Source organism: Phacochoerus africanus, chromosome 9 (genome assembly GCF_016906955.1).
Source record: "Phacochoerus africanus isolate WHEZ1 chromosome 9, ROS_Pafr_v1, whole genome shotgun sequence".
NCBI classification, from domain to species: Eukaryota; Metazoa; Chordata; class Mammalia; order Artiodactyla; family Suidae; genus Phacochoerus; species Phacochoerus africanus.
In genome coordinates this window covers 95,719,761-95,741,045 of record NC_062552.1, presented here as the reverse complement: position 1 = coordinate 95,741,045, position 21,285 = coordinate 95,719,761, and the positions used below count along the sequence as shown (strand labels likewise).

Below are 21,285 nucleotides of genomic sequence, written 5' to 3'. Positions count from 1 at the left end.
GCTGCTGTGGGCATATGGAGACTGATACACGATTCACTGGAGGACAAGTGAGGGGACTGGATTGGCAGTATTTTTTCAACTTAATTTGCCATTTAAGAGAGCACTCAAGATCCAAAGAAAATCTATCCCTACCAAGGGAAGGGTGTCAAATTGCAACTAAGATCAACTTTGGTTACAAGAAAGGAGGGACCATGCTTTTCATCATCAATTGCATCTCTTTGGTAGCCAATAAGTCCACCTGTAATCACGGCAGCATCTTAAGTATTGCCAATGTTTTCAAATGCGTGAGAACATTAAGGCATCCACATCTGAGGAGGCAGTTTTAAACAAGAGGAAAACGGAACTGAAATGGACCATCCACGTGGCCTCTCCTGGGACGCCGTGAGTGAGTTCTTCCTCGTGGGAAGGCCTCTGCATGCTGCTCAGGTCCCTGCTGCCTGAAGATGCATGTGAGCCCTGTAAGATTAGTATGGCTATTGCTGCCTGCTGACCAGGAGGGAAATGAGTAGTTCCTGAGATGGCAGCTTTAAAATCTGGGACAGCCCACAGCTTCTGAGAGCTGATGGGCCTCAAAAAGTTTGCTTGTTAATGTGAGGTCCAGAGGGGAAGGCAAGTTGGGAAGTTAGATGGTTCAATCCTTGCCAGAGTTCAAGGCCCTACCCAGCAAGATATTCCAGCCAGACTTTGAAGTGTGATGGCAAGGCACTGCTGAAGGAGGCTTTGGCCACAGAACAAATTTCTGATCATTGCACACGACAATATGATACAAAGTGCCACTATCCAAACTCAACCAGACATGAAAATGAGCTAATGTTGTTTTTTTTTTTTTTTTAAACAAAGTAAATTTCTAGGGAGAATCAAGGCAACCATGTCAGTTTGAAGGACCAGATGAAACCTTGTGACTCTCCTAAATCAGAGCTGATACCAGCAAAGTCACTAGGACTTTCATACTGTTCTTTCTGTTGGTTTTAATGTACGCAGTGGTTGCCAGCCACTATCCCAAACCAGATCTAGCTTCTGCTACTTTGGTCTACAGCCAGCAGAGGGCTCGCAAGTTCTCTTTCCATAGCTGCTGACCCAGTGACAAATCCAGGAAGGAAATAAAGAAATTCTAGGCATGCTGGCTTATGTGTCATATCAAATGTTTTATGAACTCCTAGATCGGATGCCCTGAAGAAAACCGTCTTGGTTCCCTCTTTATGTAATGTGTTTCAAAATGGTACACAAAATCAAAATAAATTAATAATACAATATTATACACTTATTTGATAACACAAGGTTTACAGGGATTTTGGCAAAGGTGGAAAAATTATCCTAGTTTGTGTAACACTTTTACTACCTCAATGGTTTAAATTACCAGAATATTAGTGATTGTGTCATCTCATATGATGAAGTGATATTTTAAAGGGCTTAACAAAGCTGCATTTGACACACAGGTAACTTCACTGATGGGACTAAAGAACAGAGACAGTATTATCTTCATCATCACGGTTCCAGAAGTGGTTGTCCTGAGGAGAACTCAACTCACACAAATATTAACATCGCCACCAGCAGTAAGCAGCAAACTGTGGGGAGGAAGGACTGGAGGGAGAGTTAGGAGAAAAGCATGGAAAAGATGAAGAAACAAGAGACATGATTTTAATAAGCTTTAAATCAACAGGCAAACACTTCCCCTTGGCTGTTCTTCACTACTACAGGTGCTTCTGGGATGCTGACCTAACAGTTTCCAAGGGGCACCAAAAGTATTTTGCCAGAGAGACTGCTGGTCTGCTAAGATAAATACTTAAAAAAAAAAAAAAAGGGACAACATAGGTTTTGGTAATCCAACTTGAAGGAAAGCCTAGGCCTGAGCCTACTAGAACTTGGCTTCTCTCTATGAAGAATGTCTTGGAGGCAGGTACTCTCAACAAAGGAGAACGTGAAAAGAAATGCTATAAAACACCAGTCACCCCTTTAAAAGCTAGTCCGTCCACCTCTGTTGCTCCATTTGATGGAGCGGCAGGCTCTCTTTAAGAGGCCCGTGGCGAAGGCGGTGTTTAAGTCTCTCCAGACATTCCCTCTTCAACGGCTCTCTCTCAAGTATAAAGTTAGCTTTCAATGTGTCTTGCCATCATTTTCCTCACTCTAGCCCCAGATGAACTACATTCATCTTTAGCATCTAAGACAGTGGGCGTTAGGACCTTCTATCAAGGCATGTGGCATAGATGCTAGAGCACCAGTCTCACGCGGTGCAAACCATGTTCAAATTCAATGGGTAAAATGGCAGCGCCTCCACAAACGAAGAGATGTAGCTTAATTACACAATACTGTACTTTCGTAATTAATTCATTATGAGTATGAAGGTCTCCACTTTTCCTTACAACTAAATTCCATCTTCCCTGAGAATAGGGTTAAGAGAAACATCAAAACTCAAAATGCCAAGGGCCCTTGAAAAGACAACACAACGGGATGTCTGTATCCAACTGCGGTGTGTTGTTTCTACTTGAAAAGCTTTCCGTTACTCTGGGTTTTCATCTCACCTCCCTGTGGACTCTTTAGGATACAGGTGGGGATGGGCAAGGTGAGACGAGAGACTGAGGAAGTGAGCGGCTGTCAGGTGCTGGCTGTTCTCGCTGGATGGCAACGGCCATGGGCTGACGCTGGACCCTCCGCAGTCAATGCTGGTGTCCTACTGACAGGATGAGCGGGATGAGGCAACCCAGGATCAGAGCTGCCACCTCCAGGCGGCTGAGCCCTCGTCCTCCAGTGGGCTCGGGTTTGTGGCTGTGCCCCATTCCGCCCACCTCGGGGAGGACATGTACGGTGGCAACATAAAGAAATGTCCCCGCGGAGAAAAGCATGGCCACTCCAGTGGCATTGACTTCTGAAAGGGCTTCTTTACTGCTCTGTGAAGCAAGAGAGAGAGAGAAGGAAAATGAAGTCAAGTAAAATGCACACTCAAGAAGACGTCTCAGTTAACACCCTCACCCAAGTCTGTGATCATCTATGTGGGAAAGGAATCTGAAAGAGAATGGAGGTGTGTGCACGTGTAACCAAATCACGTTGTTGTACAGCAGAAATGATCACAACATTGTCAATCAACCATACTTCAGTAAAACTTAAACGAAAAGAAAAGAAAAGAAAAAAAAACACTACTCTCCCACACCCACTTCTAAAAACACAATATTCCATAACTGGTGCTCTCTAGGACACTGGGGACATGCTGAGATCACAGCAATTTTGCTATTCTGCTGTATTTTTTTTTTTTTTTTGGCTGCATGTAGCATAGAGGAAGTTCCTGGACCAGGGATCAAACCCGCACCACAGCAGTCACCCAAGCTGCTGCAGTGACAACACCAGATCTTTAATGCCGGATCCTTAATGCCAGATCTCTTGTGCCACAAAAGAACTCCAGAACAATTCTGCTATTTATGGGAAGCTTACAAATAAGGGTTTAAGACTATTGGTGGTATACACAGTTACTTTTTCAAACAAACTTCAAGTCTGGTCGAAGAGGTTTAGCCTGTATTATTCTTAAGATGGAGTCAACAGAATTATTACTGCAGGTAGCAAACTTCACACAGTCATTCATTTATTCCATTAATATTAACAAACACCCCATATGCACCAGGCTCTAGGCTAGTGCCTGAGACACAGTGATAACGGAGATGCAGTATCTGCCCTCACAGAGACTAGAAATACCTCAAAGCTAATCTTTACACAATTAATTTCTAATTAAAAAGTGGACCTATTGACTAAGACAAGTAATTAAAAATTTAAGAAACGCATATGCCATAAATGTAACAGGTAACTCCATGCCTCCAGAATTATCAGACTTTCCTGTCAAAAGTTCTAACAATTTATATTAATCAATGAGGTGACAGACAGGGTAATATTTAGAAGGCAACTCTGTATCGCTCATTGATTCAAAGGAGACAAGGTGCCTCAGATCAACGATCAGGTGTTAGCAATCCAGATTCAACCAACCCTTGATTAACAGGAACAGACCTTTTTTTTGTCTTTTTGCCTTTTCTAGGGCTGCTTGCGGCTGCATATGGAGGTTCCCAGGCTAGGGGTTGAATCGGAGCTATAGCCACCGGCCTGCGCCAGAGCCACAGCAACACCAGATCTGAGCCGCGTCTGCGACCTACACCACAGCTCACGGCAACGCTGGAGCCTTAACCCACTGAGCAAAGCCAGGGATCGAACCCGCAACCTCATGGTTCCTAGTTGGATTCGTTAACCACTGAGCCACGACGGGAACTCCAGGAACGGACCATTCCTTAACCATCTTATTTTTTATATGTTCCTTTCAATACAAGTTTACTATATCAAATATGAATCAAATGACACTCAGAAGAATCAGTGACCTTCAGAGAAAATGTGGGAAAAAGTGGTTTCCAGGAATTACGCCTGAGTCGGTCTGGTTCTAAGATTTTCCTCCTGCTGCCTGCCTGCCAGCTGACTTTTAAGTAAAATGGGGAGGGCTGCTGCTGCTAAGAACTGTAGCCTCGGTGGACAGAACTATAAGGCATGGAAAGGTCCAATGTGAGCAACAGAGCAGGGTGCCCAGGCTCTGAGCTGACAAACGTAACATGCCACTTCGGGTCTGAAGCTATGTTCAGCACAATGACGAAGAACTGCGAACTGCGTACTTAATAGGCAGTGATATGAGAGGCAGGAATAGCAGAATTGAGTCTTTGGCTGAATATGGATATTCCTGCTCAGCCCCACTGCTCTCGAAGCTGCTGCATGCTTGTCACTCACACTTCCTGTTCCTACTTAAAAATTAAAGATGTATGTTGTGGAGTTTCTGCTGTGGTGCAGTGGGTTAATGTGCACTCACTCCATGTGTCACAAGTATGGCCAAAAAAAAAAGAGACATATGTTGTAATTTACTATGTAATTGTCAAATAAAATTAGCATGTGTGATTAGGTTTAAGTGGTATTATTTTATTTTATTTTATTTTATTTTTGTTGTTGTTGTTGTTATTTCTTGGGCCGCTCCCTCGGCATATGGAGGTTCCCAGGCTAGGGGTTGAATCGGAGCTGTAGCCACCGGCCTACACCAGAGCCACAGCAACGCAGGATCCGAGCCGCGTCTGCAACCTACACCACAGCTCACGGCAACGCCGGATCGTTAACCCACTGAGCAAGGGCAGGGACCGAACCCGCAACCTCATGGTTCCTAGTCGGGTTCGTTAACCACTGCGCCACGACGGGAACTCCTAAGTGGTATTATTTTAAAGGTCATATATCTGTGCAAGTATTTTGGGAACTGATGGGGAAGAAGTTTTCGAATTAAATGAAGGAGAAAAAGTTCTAAATTTATGAAGAGGATTGACTTGGAATTAAGACGTTTACTTTGTGCTAGTTTTTTTTGTTTTTTTTTTTTGTTGGGCTGCACCCGAAACATACAGAAGTTCCAAGGCCAGGGATAGAACCTGTGCTACAGCAGCAACCTAAGCCACTGCAGTGGCAATGATAGATCCTTAACCCACTGTGCCACCAGGAAACTCCTTGTACAGGTTTTTAACTAGAATTTCATCTTTTACTTATTAATTTTTTTTTGTCTTTTTGCCTTTTCTAGGGCCACTCCTGTGGCATATGGAGGTTCCCAGGCTAGGGGTCTAATCAGAGCTATAGCCACTGGCCTACACCACAGTGGGATCCAAGCCGCGTCTGCGACCTACACCATAGCTCACGGCATCGCCAGATCCTTAACCCACTGAGCAAGGCCAGGGATCGAACCCGCAACTTCATGGTTCCTAGTTGGATTTGTTAACCCCTGAGCCACGATGGGAACTCCTAGAATTTCATCTTTTAATTGAAAAATTCAACATGAGAGAGGCCATAAGTTCTAGTAGCTCACAAAGAATTAGATACTTGTCTAAATAAGCTAGGAATGAGAGTGACTTACCTTACTTAGTCCTAAGTATGTCACCATGGACATAACTGGTGCTGCCAGTGCAAAGACCAGTAAGTGCTTTCTGATTCGATTCCGCTCAAGGCCTGCGTGCATTAAGAAGGAAACCAGCCCAAAGGCAGCTGGTGCCTGGAAAAGAAAAACTATCCTGCATTACTCTAAAAGTTCAGATGGCTGCTACATTACAAAGTATGTGTCGTTTGACTGAATTCTCTATACAAAAAAATGCAAGAAAACTAGGTATAATACCAAGTCTGAGCTTTTTGTTTTAGGAATTAATGTCCTCAGTGAGAAAATATTGTGTGTGTGTGTGTGTGTGTGTGTGTGTGTGTGTGAAATAGTCAAGAAAAGAGTATAAGACAGGAAAAATATGTATGAACAAAAATTATGATGAAACAGAAATCTGTAGAGGATTTAACAGTCTGTGTACATGACCATAAAAAACAAACAACACTTCTAATATAAATTTAAGAAAACAGTAGCAAAAGACCCAACTAAGAACAGATTTATTCAATTCTCTAAAATGAAGAGCAATTATGAAAATCACTGAAACCAACTTTCCCATTTCAGAAAACATATGGCCAAAGAGCAGTTTTAATTATGAATGCAGTCAATACCAAATCTTACACCAAAATTTTGCTTACCTTATGTAGCATTATTGCCACAAACACAATTAACTGGACACTGGTTTGTGAAGTAGAAGCTGCTGCTCCCAAAGCAACACCATCAGCTAAAATGGGAAAAAGTGAAACATAAAATACTGTAAATAACTATAACAATGCAGTGGCTGCATATGTGGGCTTTAGAGTCAGAGCTAGACTGAACTCTGCCTGCATCTTAGCCTTCTCACTTCTAAAACGGGTTCAATAAAGTATCTATTCTGAGGGTTTTCATGAGAGGTAAATGAGATAACCTATGTGAAGAGCTTGGCACAGGTGCTATTCAATATGTCAGCTATTGTTGTTGAAAAAGTATGAGGCTCAAAAATCTACAGATAAATCAACATGTAATAATGGAAATATCAAAGAATTTCAAAGGAAGCATCTCTGCATCCTGCAGATGAAAAAACAAAGAAACCAGGACTCAGCATAGATGACTTACACATAATGAGTAAAATATTGGCTGAATGGATGAATTTTTTGTTAGAAAATCATATTTTACTAGAAAGTTAAGATAACACAGTGTGTCACTTTTCACATGCTTCTGTTTGTCACTGACGGACCCCTACTACTAGGACAAGTTTTGGGTTATGATTCTAAGGCATGCCCAGGCAGCAATCCTGAGACTTTGACACCACAGCCTACCTCTGCCTCAGCTGGCACTTTGGGTAGACACTGGGCAACAGGGCTACTCAGGACAAAAGTGCCCAAGATCTGCAGATGAAACCCTAAGATAGAGGTCAGCAAGCTTTTTCTTAAAGGGCCAGATAAGAAATATTTTAGCCTTTGTGGACCATTTGGTTTCTTACAACTACTCAACTCTACCATTACTATGCGAAAGCTCCCAGAGATAATACCTAAACAGGTGGCCATGGCTCTGTGCCAATGAAACGCTCCCTATGGACACTGAAATTTGAATTTCACATAATTTTCCTGTGCCACAAATTATTCTTTATTTTTTCATCCATTAAGAGATATAAAAAACATTCTTAGCTTGCAACCCTGACACTGAGGGCACCAGGGCTCCTGCTCGTGCTGGAGGACTTCATTCAACAACCCTTTCCCCAAAAGGCTGGCTCAAGAGTGTCTGATGTGGATGGCGCCTGTGTCACAGAAAAGAAAGGGGCTCTACAGCAATCTGACCCTACCTGCAGCATGGACGACCAGACCCAGCGTGGTGGTGATTTTGGAATTGCTAGGCCTTGTTGTTTCTGGATCTGAATAAAAATAAGCAAATCAGCCATTAAGCAATGTGAAAAGGAAACTGTTAGAACAGTCACTTGGAGGTGTTCCAAAGAATTCTTTGAAAGCTCTTAAAATAGAAGATTATCATTTTCTTCATTACTGCCTTTTTTCTGCTGCTTCAGACACTTAGAAGTTTCCCCTGTCCTGAAGAGGTGGGCTGAAGGGAACTCTTCGTTTGACCCAGGACCGATAACCGCCTCACACCCTTAACACTTTCCAAGGAAAGGGCTCTGTGGCCTCTGATCATTTCTCTCCAGACCAATCTCATTGTCACTGTCTGCCCTCCCTTTTTTTTTTTTTTTTTTTTTTTAAAGGGCTGCACTCTCAGCATATGGAAGTTTCCAGGCTAGGGGCTGAATTGGAGCTGTAGCTGCTGCCCTACACCACAGCCACAGCAAAGCCAGATCCAAGCCATGTCTGCGACCTATACCACAGCTCACAGCAATGTCGGATCCTTCACCCACTGAGCGAGGTCAGGGATCAAATCCAAATCTGCATAGATACTAGTCAGGTTCGTTTCTGCTGAGCCACAACAGGAACTTCTGTCTGCCCTCGTCTATTCCTCAGCCTCCTGTAAACTTTATTCTAACATCAAATTGCCTGTCACATTCGCCTTTCTCCATTTTATTGCCACCATCCTAACCTGAACTTTCATCCATTCAAACCTGAATTAGCAGTAGGCTCCCAACTGGTTGTCTCCCCTTACTCTCACTTCTCTCTAACCTAACCCACTTTATACATACTTGTCAGATTCATCTTTCTGAATCACCACCCCTTCTTTTTTTTTTTTTGGCTTTTTTTTTTTTTAGGGCCCTACCCTCAGCATATGGAGATTCCCAGTCTAGGGGTCGAATGAGAGCTGTAACTGCTGGCCTACATCACAGTCACAGCAACGTGGCATCGGAGCCATGTCTGTGACCCACACCATAGCTCATGGCAATGCCAGATCCTTAACTCACTGAGCAAGGCCAGGGATTGAACCTGTGTCCTCATGGATGCTAATCAGACTCATTAACTGCTGAGCCACGATGGGAACTCCTGAATCACCACCCTTCTGATGGGTTAGATAATCAGTTAAGAATCTGCTGCTTTTCAAATTCAGTCCAAACTCCTCTTTTAGTAGGTTCTTGAGCCCTTTATTCACAAGGATCATCTTATTTTTCACTATCTAGTCCAGTTAAACAAGTTTCTTGAACACCCTCTGAGAAAATCTTCTCATCCTCCTTTTACCACATCTCCTCGCCCCTAATTCTTGACATGTACTAAACTACTTAACCTGTCAATCCAACTGAGACAGCGTTCAAGGTTTAATTCTAGGACCATTTATCTTGAGAAAGAATCAAAGATTAATTCCAGCTCAAAACAACTCTCCCCTTGCCCAGAAACATGCATCTTTATGCACACTCTCTACATGTTAGTTCAAGGTGCTATACTCCACCTTAGAGATACGAAACTATATATATATATTTTTTTTGTTTAAATATGCCTTATATCCCTAGACTGACTGTGAATTATTTAGAATTAAATTTTGTACTTTTTTCCATTTCTTTTTTATATTTTATATCTTTTATAGAGGGTAGCACAGTCCTGGCCACCCAACAGTTGCTTAACAAATCTTTGGAGAGTTTTTTTAAAAAAAGTTAGTATTTGTCTGCAGTACAGGTATAACAGGGAATATACAAACAAGTAAATAATGTCCAAACAATGTAAAGTTCCAAGATGTGGACATCAAAATGCCAGGTGAAGTGACAGATGGACATTTGTCAAGTAAATAGCAAGAAGTTTAAAATTTTGAGGGGCTCAGCACACAGGAAGAAGAGTTTACAATCAAACAAGCATGTACAAGTAATGTGTTATCTTTACTAATAAAATTTATCTTCTAATTAAAACACTGCAAGAAGGGTAGCTGAGCCCCTCAAAACTGAGACAACAAATATTTCAATGTCGCCCCCAATTGGGACGAACAATCATATACACTACGCAATAAGCTTGTTTTTTGGCTTTTCTTTATCCAGTCTTGTGGTCTAGTTATAAGCAGCATCTTAAGTGAAAATCAGAGGCCTTACAATTAAAATATGATTTTTACAAATCTATAGGAAGACTCTGCTTCAGAATAAATTTAGTAAATGAATTAACTTGCACTGTTAATAATAAACAAAACCTTGTAGGTAATAGGTAAAGCGAGATCATCAGATACACGAAAGCCAGCAAAAACAGGGACCTCTGAGAGAAACAGGAGGAAGAATAAAGGAACACATGCTACATTTAATTATTTGTATGGGGTTACAGCACATTAGTGGGCCTACGAATGCATTTTAAGTTGAAACTAATAAGAATTGCAAGAAAGATGTCCTAAGGGCCATTGTAGACAACGATGTGATGCAGCTGGAGTCAGATTCCACCCAACAGGGGCTGTTTCTCGATTGCTATTTGGAATAAAGCACATGAATAAAACCTTTTATTCCTGAATCAACTTTCTAAAATAAGACTTGGTTAGGAAAAAAAAAAAGAGAGAGAGAGAGAGAAAGAAAGAAGAACAAAAAAATAAGAAAAAAGAAAAGAGATAGGAAACAAAGAGATTTAAATCCTTTCTAGACCAAGGGTATTTTTAAGTTTAATCCATTAGAAAAAAAATCTTTTATTTGGAAATCATTTTCAATGTTCAGGAGAATTGGAAGAATAATTTAAAAACCATTGTCGCCTATCCTTTTTTCAGAATGACTGTCTAACATTTTGCCTCATTTGCTTTATCATTTAGGGCTTATGCCCTCTTAGTTCTCCATCCACACGACACAAACACATACTTTTTTTCTTCTGCTCCATTTGAATAAGGTACATATCATTACCCCTAGAGACTTCAGTGTACATTTCCTAAGAGAAAGGAAATTTACTTACATAATCACAGTGCAGTTATTCAGTAAATTCAACATTGATTTTTTTTTTTTTTCCTAATCGCTCTTGCATTTTCTAATGCCCAGGAATGTCTCTCAGAGTATTTTTCCTTTTCCAGGAAGGATCCAGTCTAGGATCATACATTGCACTTAGTTGCATCTCTTTAGTCTCCTTTAATCTGAAATATTTTCTCTGTCACTGACTACTGTGACACTGATATCTCTGGAGCATATATTCCCCTCCCTGCACCTTTCCTGTGTTCTAACAGAATGGCCCTTCCACTTGGATTTGCCTGATGTGTCCTGAGACAAGGCATTCTTGCATGGAGTACTCCAGAGGGGATGTGGCTCAGGATATCACATATTGAGGCACAGGATGTACATCTCCTGGTCACTGTTGGTGTGAATTTTCGACTGTACCTTGGACACAGTAAGTATCATCTTGTGGATACTATGGATTCTATATTCCTCCAATGACTGCTGATTTTTTGTTTTGCTTTAAGTAACTTGGTTCAGCTCAAACTGTAAACTCCGCCTTTGGGGCAGCTGCCTAAATCTCATTTTAGTTCTTTTACTTTTAACTGAGCCACCTGGGGGCTGCCGACGAAAGCATGGTTCAGGGCTTAGCCAGAGACCTGCACAGTTTTAGACAAAGAGTTGGAGCTGAGTTTCTCTGCCTCTCTCCTTTTTAAGATCTTCCCCTGTCTTTCCAGTGGCTGGAGTTACCCTGAACTCTGTCTTCCAGTTCCTTAGGCCAGAAAAACTGAGTCTTTTATCAGCGAGCTACCCCACAAAAAGGCAGTAAAGAGAGGTTCCAAGTGTTGACTCCCTTCCAGAATTTGCTTCCTTCAGGTCACTCTCCAGTGTCTTCAGATAGGGGCTTTTAAAATTTTGTTCAAAGTTTATAGTTATCTGTAAGGAGACTGATCTGATAGTAACTTACTCGCCCATACCGAGAGAACGCCAGTGACATTAATTTTCATCATCGGGTCAAGGTATTATCTGATTTCTTCATTTAATTACTTCTTTTTCCTTTGCAATTAATAAGCAAATTGAAGTATATCCCTTAGATTTAATGTTCATTGATGATTCTGGCCTGAGTTGATTTTTACTCTAAAAGTTGCAAAAATGATTTTCCAACAGCAACTGTCTCCACATTGACCAGTTGGCATTTGGCACAACTGTAAGAAAATGCCCTCCCTTCTCTTTTTTTTAATCTTTCTCTCTCTTTCTCTCATGTGGATGGGCCACTGATTCCCATTTTTTCAATGATTTACATTTTACTACTATTCTTAATTATCATGGTGCTCAAATTGTCCCAGACCTGGCCAGGGGAAGCCCCTTCGAGTTGGCTCCTCTATCCTGTGAGGTTTCCATCTTCTTTTTCTTCTTCTTCTTCTTTTTTTTTTTTGTCTTTTGCCATTTCTAGGGCTGCTCCTGTGGCATATGGTGGAGGTTCCCAGGCTAGGGGTCGAATCGGAGCTGTAGCCACCAGCCTACACCAGAGCCACAGCAACTCGGGCTCCAAGCCACATCTGCAACCTACACCACAGCTCATGGCAAAGCCGGATCCTTAACCCACTGAAGCAAGGCCAGGGATGGAACCCGCAACCTCATGGTTCCTAGTCAGATCCGTTAACCACTGAGCCACAACGGGAAGTCCTCCATCTTCTTTCTTCCTTCATATACATACGTATTTTTGAGCACAAGATGCTCCAAGCTCATTTTATACTTATCCTGCCCCTGTCCTGGAATCAATCATTTCTCTGAAGAGCCCTGGTATGCTCATTGCTAGTGGGGTGACTTTAATTCTACGCCTTCTCTGCAGACAGAGTCAAGACATACATACATGTATACATAAACACACATGCATTTATGTTACCCACATACATACAAAAACCGTTTTCAGAAATCATGATTCTAGTATATCCAATTCCAACCCATCCCTGCAGGGGTTCTTTCTTGCTTTCCCTCTATTTGTAAGTCCTTTCTTATTCAGTGAGGACTCTGGTTCCACCAACAGCAACATATTTACTCATTGGCTTAATCTTGTAACACATCTAAAATAGTTTCAGTACTGTTTTGCCCATACCATTACAAAAAGCAAAGCCTGCTAAAAGGAGTTCAGTAATGTGTATGCTTCTTCCCCGAATGAAGGTATACAGCCAAATACTACATTTATAAGTTACCCGAATTGGTTTTTTTAAAGATTCCCTTCAGTGTGATTGTGTTATTCATTTGAAATACAGCTCATTTGTTTCAGTTAGTGCCCCCATCCTTACAGATTTCATTTTGTTTTTTTGCTTTTTAGGGCCATGCATTTGGCATATGGAAGTTTCCAGGTCAGGGGTCGAAGAGGAGCTGCAGCTGCCAGCCTACACCACAGCCACAGCAACTCGGGATCCAAGCTGTGTCTGTGACCTACACCACAGCTCACAGCAACTCAGGGTCCTTAACTCACTGAGCAAGGCCAGGGATCAAACCCACATCCTCATGGTTACTAGTCAGATTCATTTCCACTGAGCCACCATAGGAATGCCTTCATTTTATTTTCTGAATGAAAAATGTTAACATGTTTCCAAAAGCCAAAACTATCTCAAAAAGGCATGCCCAGGGAAATGTCGCGCCCTCCTAAAACCTTTCTGCCTTATTCCACCCCCACCCTCACTCCTACAGATAACCAACTTTGTTTTCTAGCCGGATCCTTCTTAAATTTCTTTTTTGTAGATAAGGAGATATATGCATTTTTTTTATTTCCCCCGTTTTACACAAAACTATAGTATATGATAGATGGCAAATTTATTTTTGCTTTTTTTCCCCACTTAATATTTCTTGGATATCTCTCCCTATCGGTTCACAGAGATCTGATTCCTTATTCTATTTCAGAGCCAAACAGAACTCCATTACATGTACACACACACACTTCACTCAACCAATCTACATGCCTGGACACTGAAGTGGCTTTACAATGATAAACAATGTTACATAGATCAATCTTGTGCATACGTATTTTCATATTGGAGCAGAATTATCAGAATAGATTCCTAAAGGATTTGAGGGTTGAAAGGTAAAAAATGTATGCAGTTCTGTTAGAGTCAAATTCCCCTCCACAGGGGCTGTACCATTACCTAGTTCCACAGCCACAGATGAGAGACTGTTTTACCATAGCTTTGCCAAGAGTATATTAAGTTTTTGAATTTTTGCCTGACAGGTGAGAAATGGCATCTCAGTGGAATTTTGATTTGCACTCTTATTTTAAGTGCAACTAAACATTTTTTCATACATTTAAAGACCATTTTTATATCTTCATATGAACTATTTGTGTCTTTTGTCTGCTTTTCTACAGATTTTTTTTTTTGGGGGGGGGTAGACCAGCGATTATTAACCTGGGGTCCACACAGGCAGGATGCAGGGGTTGTCTATGAACTTAACTTTGGGGAAAAAAATTTTATTTTTACTAACCTCTAACTGAACTTTAGCATTTCCTTTAATTATTAACATAGGCAATAAACCACAAGTAATATTAGTACTACCTTTATCTTATTCCTAATAGATCAGATAATTTAATATTATTTCAGTTGTAAATATCTTCATATCACCACTTTACTCATCACTTTTTTTTGCTTTTTAGGGCCACACCTGCAGCATATAGAAGTTCCCAGGCTAGGAGTCAAACTGGAGCTGCAGCTGCCAGTGTATGCCACAGCCACAGCAACACCAGAGCCAAGCCGCATCTGCGACCTACACTGCAGCTCATGGCAACACCGGATCCTCAACCCACTGAGCGAGGCCAGGGATCGAACCTGGGTCCTCATGGATACTAGTCGGGTTTGCTACTAGTTTGTTGTTGAGCCACAACAGGAACGCTGCACTCATCAATGTTTTAAGGGCTTACAGAATTACAGCCACATGGCATGGTTATAGTCTTCCTGTCTGTAGGTGCTCCTGTGAGGGAGCCAGGGAACTATCAGGCAGCTCTGCATCTAACAGTCATTCAGCCACCAAACAGTAGAAGTCACGGGATCTCTCGCTGGAGATCAACATATCTACGTTGCTTTCTAGTAGTTCCCAACTGCAAAATTCTCGGTTGATGTATTTGAAAAGAAATATCTATAAACCCTTATATCTATTATAACCCTTTCAAATTTATTTCTATCATGATGGCATCAAAGTTGTGTCATGCATCAGAACCCCTTTTTATTTAATACAAACCATATCAAAGACGCTGATCTAGCCAAAGATGAATCCATTGATCTTTAGAACAAACAGGTACTATGACAGGAATTAAAAGTCCTGGAAAATTCTAGTTTCTTGAGAGAAGCTTATCTTTCCCTGGAGAGCGAGCTACAAATGTGTTTAAGTACATCTGTAATAAAATATCTTTGTGAATCAGGCTCTTCTATACTAGTAACCATCAAAACAAAAACCCTTATCAACAAGATGTTCAACTTGACACTGTTGCCTTGTTAATGCCCATCTCAGAATTTAATGTTCTCAGTCAGTCTAAGCAACAGTAGCTGTTATACTAATGTCCTAAAATAAAGTTTAACTTGTTTATGATTTAAAATATGTCATTTTTTAATGCACTGATAAAGAAGACATATGTCCCTATATCACAAATTTGTCTTAATGTTTTGGGAGCTATATTTCAATATAATTGACTTCCTCTGTAATCCTATGCACTATGCTTTATGCATTTTAAAGCATTATTTCAATAAAAGGTCCACAGGCTTGAGACTGCCTAAAGGCTCCATGGCACAAAAAAGGTTAAGAATCTCTGCCTGGAGCTCCGTGAAATGAGACAGCTTTAAGATAAACAAGGTAATAGCCCAATAAACACTCTCTTTTGCCACATGTCACAACCCATTAGCTTCCTCAAATGAGCAAAATGTTCACCAGAACCCAAGAACGATAAAAGTTTTAGCACTAAATAAGCCACTGATACATATTGAATTATTCAATCATTTGTGACCACCTAAACTGTAAACTTTATTGCACCGCCCAGAAAACCTTGGAGCCACTTACCGTCAGTAGAATGCACGTGGGAGCTGCCAATCTGGTCCACCAGCAACATGAAAACGAAGCCCAATACAAGGGAAACACCGATGTAGGCGTGTAGCTGTGTGTGGTCATGGCTGTGCTCATGTTCATGGGCAACTGGTATTTCTGCTACTTTGTTTGATGCAATCACATTCTGTGTTTGACTTGTTTGGTGGTGTTTTCCTAGAAGCAGAATGAAGAGAAAATGTGTTTTTTTCCTTTAAGATATCTTTATGTAGACGCTTCCATTCCTTGGTATTTCAAGCTCTACAGATTTTACTGCAAAGACATTCACTTCCTACACTGTAATCTAGCCAAACATAAACTCCTTTAACTTGAAATTCATGACGGGAGTGCCTGTCATGGCTCAGCAGAAACAAATGTGACGAGCATAAATGAAGAGGCAGGTTCCATCCCTGGCCTCACTCAGTGGGTTAAGGATCTGGCCTGAGTATAGGTCGCAGACATGGCTTGGATCTGGCGTTGCTTTGGCTGTGGCATAGACCAGCAGTTACAGCTCCGATTTGACCCTTACCCTGGGAACTCTGTATGCTGTGGGTACAGCCCTAAAAAGACAAAAAAAAAAAAAGATGGAAAAAATTCCCAAGGGTCTTCTACTTTTGGCATGCAGAATTTTTAACTATCTATTATTCTTAAAACCTAGGAAGTGGAAGCAAATCACCAAGAAAGAAAGCAGTCATAGTCCCAAGGGATGTCATCCCAAATCCTCCTTCTGGCTAGAGAAATTCAACCAATCTCATCAGATACTAGACTAAGGTTTATTTTGATGAAAATAGGCAGATGAAGTGTAGTAATAATGAAAATAATTACAAATTTATCTAGTTTTACACTTAGGTTGATATAAAAATTTATAAATAAAGAACAAACTGGGTATAAAACACTTTTTTTTGTGTGTGTGTGTCTTTTCTAGGGCTGCTCCCAGGCTAGGGGTCGAATCAGAGCTGTAGCCGTCAGCCTACACCAGAGCCACAGCAATGCAGGATCCGAGCCGTGTCTGCTATCTACACCACAGCTCATGGCAATGCCAGATCCTTAACCCACTAACCAAGGCCAGGGATCGAACCCGAAACCTCATGGTTCCTCATTACATTCGTTAACCACTGAGCCATGATGGGAACTCCCTGGGTATAAAACACTTTCAGCTTTAAAAAACATCAGGGAACAACCACTAATTAGAAACCAAAAGGGCACAGCAGTTTAAAAAACATATCCTTCAGTCTAAATTCACTTCTAGAAATATGATTATTGCGATAATCTGAATTACAGTAAAAGACACTAAATAATACTGCTAGTTTATATTCACATATATGACACTCAAAGCATAAATATTTCAAGGCCAGAATCCTTATCTTTGTTAGGTCTCATAAACACAAGCTAACATACTAGAAATTTACATTTATAATTAGATTAAGTATTTAACTTTTGACTGCAGAAATTGTACAAACCTGTTGTAATATTTTAAACCCTGCCTTAATTCTTTAAAAGTCATTTTTGAAGAGCACAAAGCATGTGCCATCTTGAGATAATAAAAACCTATGTATTTTTCTAATTCCTGAAAAGTTTTTTGTTTTCACAGTTTTTTAACCTAGTTAAAAAATGTGGTAAAATACACATGACAAAATTTACTTATGGGAGTTCCCGTGGTGGCGCAGTGGTTAACGAATCCGACTAGGAACCATGAGGTTGCGGGTTCGATCCCTGGCCATGCTCAGTGGGTTAAGGGTCCGGCGTTGCCATGAGCTGTGGTGTAGGTGGCAGACACAGCTTGGATCCCGCATTGCTGTGGCTGTGGTGTCAGCTGGCGGCTACAGCTCTGATTCGACCCCTCGCCTGGGAGCCTCCATATGCAGCAGGAACGGCCCTAGAAAAGACAAAAAGACAAAAAAAAAATGTACTTATGGTCTTAACCATTTTTAAGCATACAATCCTGTGGCTTTAAGTACATTCACACTGTTCTGCAACCACCAGCATCAGCCATCTCCAGAACTTTTTCACCTTCCCCAAATAGTTTTTAATATGAAGATTTTTTTCTCCTAACAGTGATTTCATTTACTCATTTTAAAATTAATGTCCACTCTCTCGTTTTTTTTTTAAATTAACTTTATTAAGGTATAAATCACAAATGTAAAAACTCTAGTAACTACCACCAAGGTCAAGATATGGAACAGCATTTAAAAATCCCAGAAAAGTTCTCTGGTGCTTCTCTGGAGTCAATACGTCACTCCTGGTCTCAAGTAACCACTGTTGTGCTTCTGGTCCCCAGAGTTTTCCCTGTTCCAGGATTTCATATAAATGAATCATACACGGGGGGGGGGGGGGGGGTTGGGGGATGCACTGGGGTTGTGGCATGGAAATCCTATAAAACCGGCTTGTGATGATCATTGTACAACTATAAATGTGTAATAAATTCATTGAGTAATAAAAAATGAATCATACAATATGTACTCTTTTGTGTGAGGATTCTTTTGCTCAGCAGAGTATTTTGAGATGTATCTAACCTTTGCGTATATCGGTAGTTTGTTTCTCTTTTTTTGCTTAGTAGTGTTCTATTGCATGGGCCTATCACAACTTGTTTATCCATTCAGCTATTGATAGACATCTCGGTGATTTCCAATTTTCATCCATTATTAATAAAGCTGCTATGAACATTCAGGTACGAGTCTTTCTGTAGATACATACTTTCTTTTTCTTTGGGTAAATACCTAGGATCAGAACTGATGCGTGTGTACTTATTTAACTTTATTTAACCAAAAAACTGGCAAACAGTTTTCCAAAGTGGCTGTGCCATTTTATACATCCAGCAACAAGGGCTCAGAGTACTAGTTGCTCCATACCGCTGTCAAGAGTTGATACGGTGAGGCTTTAAAATTTTAAAGGTGAGCATGTCATCTGCAAACAGATAGTCTGACTTCTTGTCAATCTTCATGCCTTTTCTGTCTTTACTGGCCAGACTCACATCCGGTTAGGACCCCCAAGTACACCGTTAAGTACACGTGGTTGAAGGGAGATAGCCTTATTTTGTTCTCAATGTTAGAAATGCCCTTTCTCAGTAAGGAAGTTCTTTCCTAGTTTGCCGAGGATTTTTTTTTTTTTTCATGAATGGGAGTTTAATTTTATCAAATGCGTATGCTTTTCCGTACCTGTTAAGGATGATCAAATGGTTTCTCTACTTTATTTGATTAATACAATAAATTAGTTTTTCGATATTAATCCATCTCCTGATTTGTATTCCTGTGATAGACTCCATCTGGTCAAAATGTATTATCCTTTCTATATATTATGAAATTCAATTTGCTAATAATTGGTAAAGCACTGTTCCAGCGACATTCATGAGGGCTATCTGCTTGGAAGTGTTTTCCTTGTAACATCTCTGAGTTACACTGGCATCCTAAAATGAGATGAAAGGCTCCTCCGAGAGACAGGCAGAAAAACCTTCGCCAGCCCTCAAACTGCCATTGTATTAATTTAAACAAGGTCTACGAATACTGGCAGTTATTCTGATGCTAATATTAAGCAGTTTTTGAAACTACTGACATGAGACTTTAGGCCATGACCCCTAGTAAAAAAATAAATTTTACATCATGATCTAGTAAACATACACATACACGAAAAACTAAATAAAAAGCTGCACACAATAATACTTGGCCTTACGATGGTTACAGTGCACTACTCTTTCTTTCTTTGTCCCCCCCCCGCATGCTCTTCTTAAACACCAGTCATAAGTCCAACTTACTAAATTTATTTCAAGACCCTCTGAGTTGTTACCTTCAGGTTGGAAGCACTGCTAGAGGGAAAGAGAGATTTTTCAGAAGACGCAATGGATGATTTGGGGATAAGAGGCATTTCCTGGAAATCAGAAGCCTGCACTACAGTGGTCACCTAGAGAGAACTAAACACTAGACAGGTCAGGAGAAAAAGGTGGGCAGGTAAGTGTGCCCACCCTGTCCTTCATGCCAGCAAAATGAGTGTTAGCAATAGGGATTTTAAGCCAGAGAACTGACTGGAAGCTCGGAGATGAAACATAATTAAGTTTATGAGAGAAGCAGTCTTGAATCCGTCTTGAATTTTGAATCAGTAATGCTGGACAATTAAAATGCAGCATCAGGGGAACACAAGGGTGTTTAATTTATGAAAAATCATTAAGCTATATACTGTCAATATATGTACTTTCTCGGGTATATGACATACATCTTCACTGTATGCAATATTTCAGTAAAAAATTAATAAACTCAAAATGCAGGACCTGGACACCCAATAGTGAGATAGTAGAACTCATCATTTTTCAGGTAGGTCTTCTTTATCCACTGGGAGAATAGTGTAGCATGGCCTTAAGAATATGAAATAAATGAAGTAAAAACCCCTGATTTTCTCTAAAGATAAGGCAATTTTCAGTATGCTTCCATTTTAATTTGTAAAACCAATTCATCGTATTTATAGATGTAAAGAAACTATACATGTGAAGTAAGTCACAGGATTTTGGTAATTATAATTTTCAATATTCAGAAGTATGCTATGGGACAGAATTTGAATGATTATACAGTACCCACTAAATATTTAACAAAATGAGCTCCCATCTCTGTCTCTGCCTAAACTCTGCATGAGTTAGTAAATCCATGGGCCTTCCATGCTGCGTCTCCTGGATAACACCTTGTCTTTCAAGACTTGGCTTGTGAGTCCCATCCTCCTTGAGAGCTTCTGTGTCCTCCTCTGCTCAGGTACACACAGCACACTGGTGTGTCTCTATCACAGGTCTTTTCTCACTGTACCATAATTCAACAGCAGCGAACTACAGGACAAGGGCTGGTGCCTGTTTTTGTAAATAAAGTTTGAACCGAAGCACAGCCATGCTCATTTGTTCACAGATTGTCTGTCTATGGCTGCTTTCATGCTATGACAGCAGAGTTGAGTAACTGCAACAAAACCATATGGCCCATGAAGCCTAAAATATTTACTATCTGGCCCTTTACAGAAAAAGTCTGCCAACCCTTCCTGTCAGTGACTGTTAATTTATTCATTTTCCATCGGCTGTGAATTCTTGAAAACAGGGGCTATACTGTAGATCTACGAACTGCTAACAATCAATATAAGGCCAGAAACTGAGTAGATACTCAACAAATTGATGTTGAAGGCAAAAAATGGCCTTCACGCTTATAATTTTTTTAATGTGGCATTTCATTTCAAAAGTTATGCAATTTATTACTTCCTAAGCGGAAAGATTTTTAAAAATGGAAATAAAACACAATCTTTTAGTCTTGTGTTGCACACGCTTCTTTATAAATGCAAACTTAATAGGTAACAGATGTATATAAACTTAGGTGAAATGTTATGCTAAAGTGAGCCTAGGTAAGAAGGTGAGTTAACATCTTATTTAAGGGTATTAGTCATACTATTATGTATGAACAACTGCCTAATAATTTTTTTTTTTGTCTTTTTGCTATTTCTTTGGGCCATTCCCGCGGCATATGGAGGTTCCCAGGCTAGGGGTTGAATCAGCTGTAGCCGCTGGCCTATGCCAGAGCCACAG

The 21,285-nt window shown here is 40.5% G+C and overlaps 1 protein-coding gene across 1 annotated transcript in view; it reads right to left on the bottom strand.

The window, feature by feature from the left end:
* Positions 1–222: 222 nt before the first annotated feature.
* SLC39A9 (solute carrier family 39 member 9) overlaps positions 223–21,285 on the bottom strand; it is a 57,085-nt gene continuing 36,022 nt past the window's right edge. Inside the window, exons 3-7 of the mRNA XM_047795608.1 lie at positions 15,726–15,923; positions 7,713–7,781; positions 6,550–6,635; positions 5,900–6,034; positions 223–2,885 (exon numbers count right to left, since the gene is read on the bottom strand). Of these exons, the coding sequence (XP_047651564.1) occupies positions 2,655–2,885; positions 5,900–6,034; positions 6,550–6,635; positions 7,713–7,781; positions 15,726–15,923 (719 nt within the window). The 3' untranslated portion in view covers positions 223–2,654. The remainder of the gene's footprint in view (positions 2,886–5,899; positions 6,035–6,549; positions 6,636–7,712; positions 7,782–15,725; positions 15,924–21,285) is intronic.